Here is a 7,260-nt window from a genome sequence, read left to right as displayed (position 1 = left end):
TGACTTTATTTCATTACTACCGATATATATATATATATATATATATATATATATATATATATATATATATATTCGACATATAAACAATTTTAAGATGTTAATATGAATATGATGATATTGATTGAAGTCATTTTAAAAATAAATCAGAAATATTGCCAGGGCGAGTCCAGTCATAACACACAAGCACAGAATCAAACAGCGAATACATCCTTTAACTGAAATGTGAGTTCACTGTTATCATGTCCACTGTGTGTTTGTGTTTCTTGGTGCATATGAGTGAATACACACTTCCTGCCTGACATGTTTTACCAGGTGTGTCAGAGCATTGAATGCCAGATGATTCAACCTATCCTGGTTTCATTTTGTGCGTCTGCGTTGTGTGGGGGGAGTACATTGAGAAGGCTATAGCCTGTGTGTTTGTTCTATAGCTTTCTTCCTTCGAATGTGTGGGTGTGGGTGTGGGTGTGTGTGTGTGTGACATCACAGAACGCTGAGTACGTGTTTGCTCAGTAATCTCTGGCTCAACCTGTCTGATAGGTGTGCTGGCTGGCACTGACTTGCACAGGTATGAAGAGAAACGCAGCACAGCTCAGTCTTGAGAGAGGAGGGAAACTCTGGCACTTCTGTGGCAGACACTCTGATTTCTCTCAGAAATAAGAAAAGAAAACACATACACCTGTGGAAAGGACTGTGGTGGAGGAAACCCTGGGAACCAGGAAAGGCTGTTCTGGGAGGAGAAAGACAACAAAGTGGAGAATACTTCAGAATGTGAAACAACCCGGAGGAGATTCTTCTACTGCGGTTCGACCAATGGGTCTGGGATTCTAATGTGGCATTTTAGGCTCTGGGATATTCAAGATGTTGCTGTGTTTCTCAGCATCACATTATATATGTGTCACCTAGGTAAGCATTCCAACACGTTTATAATTGTTCTGCAGAGAACTCATGTATTTGTCTATTGCATTGGACTGAATGCCTGTATGGCAATTCTGTATTTGTTCAGGATTAAATACACAAGATGAGGGTCCAACCCCTAACATAGGAACTTAAACTGAGAGCCTGGCAGGAGTGAGAGCTCACAGTAACTTGCATAGCAGGGCTAAGTAGATCAAGACAGTTGTGTACACATGGTTGTGTACATGTAAACATCAGATGGTCCTGGTCTGCAACACCAGTTCAACAGAGAAACATTTTAACCCAAAGAGATTAGGAAATAGTTGTAACTGATTGCATTGAAAAAGAAAAGTCTGGTGGACAAAATAACAACACCACGTCACTTCTTTGCTAAAATTAATGAAGCAAATAAACTTTCTTAAAGAAACATTAGACCTGTGATGGGCCATGAAGTAATAAGGCTCAAAGAGCAAAGGACAGGCATTGGTATTCTTCAGTGGAATTCTTTACCTGTGCCTCATTAAGCAAACACACCACCAGCAGAACCAGATCCCACTCTGAAACTCCTGAGAAAATATTTGATGAAGGCCGAAACAGTCACTAGGCCAGGACTTCTGGCTCCATTCAAATTGGTACTTCTCAGCTTGTTTGACACGTTTCATACCTCCAGCGAGCACAGGATATCACATTTCTGGCAGGACACTGAATTTAATGCAAATGAGTCACAGTGTTATGAAATGCAAAACCTATGAGGTAAAACATTTCTTTTTATGGAGCTGTACTGTGTCACACACTGTCCTACTTAAATGAAGGTTGAACTGTAAAAGTATGAAAGGTGAAATTGTTTCTAGTGTGCAATATTTGAATGCCACCTGAGGGCAACCATTATCAACTGTATCTTTCTCTTCTCCTAACTAGATTTCCCATTGAATGTGTAATCTATATCTTCACATCTCTTCATTCTTTATACAGCTGGAGCCATCTCCGTCCATTCTCCCCAGAGGAGCCTCACCAGGTCAGTGCAGGAGGACGTGTTTTTCTCAGTGAATGTTACTTGTGTTGGGATCCCTACCATACAATGGACCTTTATGTCGGGAGCGGTGAGCCGCAGCATAGGGACTTGGCAGCCGGGGGTGTATACCAACATAACTGTGGATTACAGCAGCAGAGTGCAGGCCTACAACAATGGCTCTATGTACCTGTCAGATCTGCGGCTGCAGGACGCTGGATACTACGTCGTCACTGTCACAGAAACTACGGGAAGCAGCAAGGACACTGGCCTTGTCCTGAAAGTGAACGGTAAGTGGCTCTGTGCTTCTGTATGTGTCATTCTAAAGCAAATAAGATAACAGTTCTACATTCAGGAAAACAACCACATTTTTCTTTTGCACCAACGGCGTAGTCACAGGTTGAAGACAATTAGCAGAGCTTGCTTTTATACTTTCATCTTATACCTTCTGCCTATTATAAGCAACAGCAAATCAGAAATCAGAAAAGACAGATCAATTCTTGAACAGGATGTGAAACAAAATACAGCTGGTGACGTGATTGGAAAGCATTGATGGTCATAATTCAAGCATGAAATGGAGCCACAGCCTTAAGCTCTACTTAGGCAGTCTGAACCTGCTCAACAGCACTGTGGTAATAGTTGGTGGGGTATAAGAATGACAGTTGCCCTGCCCAGGTACCCCAAGCTTGTCTGTGGATATTAGAAGCAGGTTTGATCCCCTGGATCAGCAAGATCGACCTGGACAGGAAAGTGAAAAAGTGCCCCCCCCCAACGTGACCACCACCACTGTGGTGAGCAAGGCCCTTAACCCCAACTGCTGGTCAATGGCCAGCAGGTCCGACTGTGGTTGTATTTGGCACTCACAGTGTGAGTGTGGTCAGGTTCAGTGAAACTCCCCTGAGGTAAAAAACAAAACTGTAAACTTTCCACATTTTATGGAAACATTTATGATGTATCTCTCCAGTCTGTGAAGGTGGTGACTACTGTATGTGTCCCTTCTTTTATCTTAAAACAGGAACTGAGTTTATCATAGTTATTCATCAGTAAACAACCCACGTTTGTATCGACCTTTGATCAACATTATAGCACGATAAAGGATTTTAGTGTTAAAAGGATGATATGTGAAATGGTTATATATCCCTTAAGATTTAGTTCTTTGTGACCTCGACACAAGAATCATGTTATTATTTCCTACCATTCTTAACACTGAAACATGCTCCTGTACTACCTCACCTCTGCATACAAGCTGCATTCCTAACATGTTTCCAAGGTGTTTTTTTTAGAAGTAAATATTGATTGTGCTTCTGTGTCCCTGTCCTCCAGAGGTGCTGTATGAGGATCTTCAGTACCTGTCTGTCTCTGCCTTACTACTGGCCTGTTTGGCTGGTCTTCTCATGCTGGCCATGTGGCTACTAGACAAGGCCTACAGGAAGATAGTGGCATGTAGACGCAGGAAACAGATGCCAGGTAAAGCAATACATGCAGTTTTATGTATGAAACCCCATCAGGATTTTGCATTAAGGATCAAGCTCTCACAATGTTAATATAATAGTACCTTTGTGGTAAAGTTTTTCTAGATTATGACTGGGTGGATATTATACCTCTCAAATGAATGTATGTGAGGTTTGTTTGCCTTGTTCATAGTTTATTCAGTTTTCTTTCTTACTACTGTATCATTGTGTGAAATGTATAAATAGGGCTTGATGGGCGGGAATGTGGGTTAAAGTTACGCATTGTGTCTGAGCATGGGTGTGTTTGAGTACAAAGGTCTGCAAAGCTCTGTTACAGCTCTGTTACAGCAGCATGTTGTGTTAATGTTAGTTTCTGTATTGACAAAGTTTAATTGCCCCTTTATGCAGAAAATGATGCAACCGAGCTGCAGTCCCTTTGATGGACGTCTTCGGATGGCGGTGCTTCGTGCCAAGCATGACAACACACCTGAGACTACTCACTAAACTTGTCAGTGCTGCAACAAGGACTACTTTTTTTAAATATAGATGTTGTGTACATAAAATAATTATTTGTTTCAGTCTAGGAAGATGGCTTGTCAATTGTGAAAAACTGTGTACTGAGACAATCTGTCCTATGTTTACATTTTGTATTGAATACATTTGCATTTACAGCTCACATGATGACACATTTAATGTAAATATATCACTTATGACACTGGAAAACAATACATACTGTATTTATTGTCTAAGCAAATGAATTGTGTCTTTTACTTATGGCTTCTTAACAGACTAATTTTCTAAACTTGAAGCAGGTGTTTAAAAAAAATACAGCAGGTGTAGTCTGTATCAGACTTTTAGATGCAATGATGATAGACAATTATATGACTACTTGTCAGGTCTTCAGAGCTTTAAACAAAGAAAAAACCTAAACAAAGAAAGAAGACAGTTACATACTCATTTTCATAGTTATGTGTAATGTACTCCATATGACTGACGGTAATACTAAAACCTCACACGTGGTTCTTTCTTCAAACTGATCAGTCTAAGAAGAAAATCAATTTTTCCAAAATACTGTGATAAGGAAAAAGCGAGACTACAGAATCACATTCCTCAAAATAAAAATACATCAAAGTGTTTACCAGAAGTTGTTAGAAAACATGTAATTCAAAACTTTATTCTTATGATGTTATAAATCAGCACAATTACACAAACTTGCTTTTATTCTGTATCAAATTGTTTGAGGTATATACGTAATATACAATCCACCTCTTGTATTGACAAAAACAAAGCAGGCAGCAGACACTAGTGGAGGTGGAAAGGAGTCCATAAGGTGTGTAAAAAAAAAAAAAAAAAAAAGAAGTGTACATGAAGGAAAGGGAAGAGTTGAGGAAGAGAAGATGTCGTGGCTGATAATCTCTACACAATGTAGATCCTATGTGGGAGTGGTTGGTTGTATCTATAAACCCTGGCTTTGTGTACGAGAGGCTGGATCTAAGGACAGGGAGTCAGCGCGGCCATGAGGAGCTCCATCTTGTACACAAAGTTTCGTCCCTCCATCTTGCTCCAGTGGACCTCTTTGCACGGCCCCCTGAGGTGACTCCACTTGGCCTCCTGGATGACGTCGCTCTTCGGCAGCTCTTTGGTCTGGCTGCGTGGGAACTGGACCAAAACTTTGCACCCACTCTCTGGACCATTACGCACTGATCAGACAAATAGATACACACACAGACACATTCCAGGAGTTATGGTGGTGAGGTAGTGTGATTTGTTTTGTTAATGATCCATCAGCTTGTATCAACCTGTCTCTTGTTCCCCCACTCTCAACACACTCTCCACAACCACTAGAGGCTGGGTGGGGCCTCGCTGCCTTCAGCCTTACACATGTTACTACAAAGAGTGACAGCAACGGGGAGAACAGTGCTGCTACATTTAGTCAGGGGAAAAAGGGAAAGTTGATCCATTAATTCTGTTTGATTGTCTGTTTACACAAATGTAGCAGCACTTAAACACAAAACAGAAGGGCTGAATGAGCACTTTCACCTCAGAACCAACCTCACTCGACTCACCTGAGATGGCGTACTCTCCATTGGGAGAGGCAACAGTGACAGCGGAGGCATTTCCAATGCTCTCCACTGGGCCCAGGCCTACATGGTTACTGAAGCTTAGGACATGCCAGCCCATCACTTTGGCCAGCTGCTGAACTGCATGTACTTGATGCTGTGACATCTGTAATAACACAACATGGACACAAAGAAAGAGCAGGAGTGTAACTAGTAGCTGGCAACACACACAGCCTATAGACTTTTTTCCTGCCTGTTCACATTTGTATTTAATCCTCAGTAGAATCTGTCTGAAAATGAATTAATAACTCATTTTTTCATTACATGCCCACGATGTATTTTCAGGTAGTTGTCATATTAACATTTTATTTAATACGTTGGAGTACTGTGATCGCCATCTTCTGTTTTTCTCCAACAGTCTGCAATCCTTTCTCCTTTGAGCACTACAGTGATATGTTTTGTCTTGCCTGGATGTGTCTGGCAACAGTTAATCAAATCATCTACACCACACTGTTTGAGCTCAATATGGAACACATGAGTTCATACATATTGCTTCCAGTAAATACAGCCTCCTCCACCACCTGTGGGAAAGTTCACTGTGCAGGAAGGGTAGAGTGATACCTGTGAGAGGAGGAAGTCCTGCAGTTCCTGTTCCTGGTGTGACAGTGTGACAACACGCCCGTCTCTGTGCACCACTCGGATTTGCTCGACACCGATGTTCAGCTGCAGCTGAATGGACCTAAACACACAAAACATGGTAAGCCTTATCTGAGAGGGGCCATACGTGTCAACCATGTGCTTCTAATGAAATACAGAATAAGGGAATAAACATATTCTTGCATACATACATCTCATAAAAGCAGCAAACTCATGGGATTTTATGCCATGTAAGACTCTGACAGTGCGGTTTCTACTTTTATAATGGAAATAAAGAAAAACTACAATAACATGCCTCTGATTACATTCAATTTAATTTGCTTTGAATTTAAATCACGTAGAAAGTTATTCAAATAATCATAAATACAGTCACAGGTCCTCCTCTGTATCTCCCATATTGCTGCTCTGATTCTTCCTTTATCCTTCCCTCTTTTCTTTCCTCGACTTACTTGCAGATCTGCTCGTAGCCCTGAGAGGTGATTAGCACCTTGACGCTGGACTCGTACACATCGTTGATATTGGACCAGTGAGCCTGAATCTGGGGGTCTTCTATGCGGCTGGCCAGGCTGTCGATGGTCCGTGCCGTCCTGGTGATTACACATGGAAACATTAAAACGGGCTAAAATGATACAGAGTTCAGGGCTTCACTCAGAATTATATATTCAATATCGCTTAAATAAAAATGTCAACAAAGATAAAGTAAGCCACCTTTAGGCCAAATGTGGCTTTGCAAATAGCGAGGAGCATGTTTGGGAGGAAATATTACACAAACATAAAAAGACATAACAAACTTCCACCTGGATTTACACAATGTTTTCCAGTGGTAATTCATAGTTGAATATTTATCACTGTAAAAATGTTGCGATACAATTTCTTGATTGTTTTGTGATCATATCAGCCCTATAATAAAAGCATACAACTACATATACCTGCTACGTAGGAAGATGTGTTTGGCCTGTTTGATGATCTTCTCCAGCAGGCCCTCGTTATGCTGCAAGCTGGAGATTTCAGCTTTATCGTAGGCCATGGGCCCGGCGAGGCGCTGGCGTTTGTGGCCAAAGGGGGCGCTAGCAGGATGTGGCATCACCACAGAGCTCAGCTGCTGCTTGTGGAACTGTAACAGAGACAGGTTTGTTCAATGAAATGAGACTTGATCAAATTAAAGTACTGATTGTAGTTTTCTAAATAT

At 41.3% G+C, this 7,260-nt stretch overlaps 2 protein-coding genes across 2 annotated transcripts in view; one reads left to right on the top strand and one right to left on the bottom strand.

The window, feature by feature from the left end:
- Positions 1-488: 488 nt before the first annotated feature.
- LOC127362669 (V-set and transmembrane domain-containing protein 5) lies at positions 489-4,108 on the top strand. Its single transcript, XM_051398725.1, has 4 exons — positions 489-903; positions 1,867-2,193; positions 3,227-3,370; positions 3,763-4,108. Exons 1-4 carry the CDS (start codon positions 828-830, stop codon positions 3,792-3,794), a joined length of 579 nt encoding a protein of 192 aa, XP_051254685.1. The 5' UTR covers positions 489-827; the 3' UTR covers positions 3,795-4,108.
- The window catches only part of med17 (mediator complex subunit 17), a 6,317-nt gene continuing 3,132 nt past the window's right edge, over positions 4,076-7,260 (bottom strand). The window contains exons 9-13 of the mRNA XM_051398611.1: positions 7,001-7,185; positions 6,521-6,658; positions 6,036-6,153; positions 5,421-5,580; positions 4,076-5,054 (exon numbers count right to left, since the gene is read on the bottom strand). Of these exons, the coding sequence (XP_051254571.1) occupies positions 4,846-5,054; positions 5,421-5,580; positions 6,036-6,153; positions 6,521-6,658; positions 7,001-7,185 (810 nt within the window). The 3' untranslated portion in view covers positions 4,076-4,845. The remainder of the gene's footprint in view (positions 5,055-5,420; positions 5,581-6,035; positions 6,154-6,520; positions 6,659-7,000; positions 7,186-7,260) is intronic.

The sequence above is a fragment of the Dicentrarchus labrax genome, unplaced genomic scaffold, assembly GCF_905237075.1.
Source record: "Dicentrarchus labrax unplaced genomic scaffold, dlabrax2021, whole genome shotgun sequence".
Lineage (NCBI taxonomy): Eukaryota > Metazoa > Chordata > Actinopteri > Moronidae > Dicentrarchus > Dicentrarchus labrax.
Note: the sequence above shows the minus strand (reverse complement) of the source record. Positions and strands in the feature narration are given on the sequence as shown.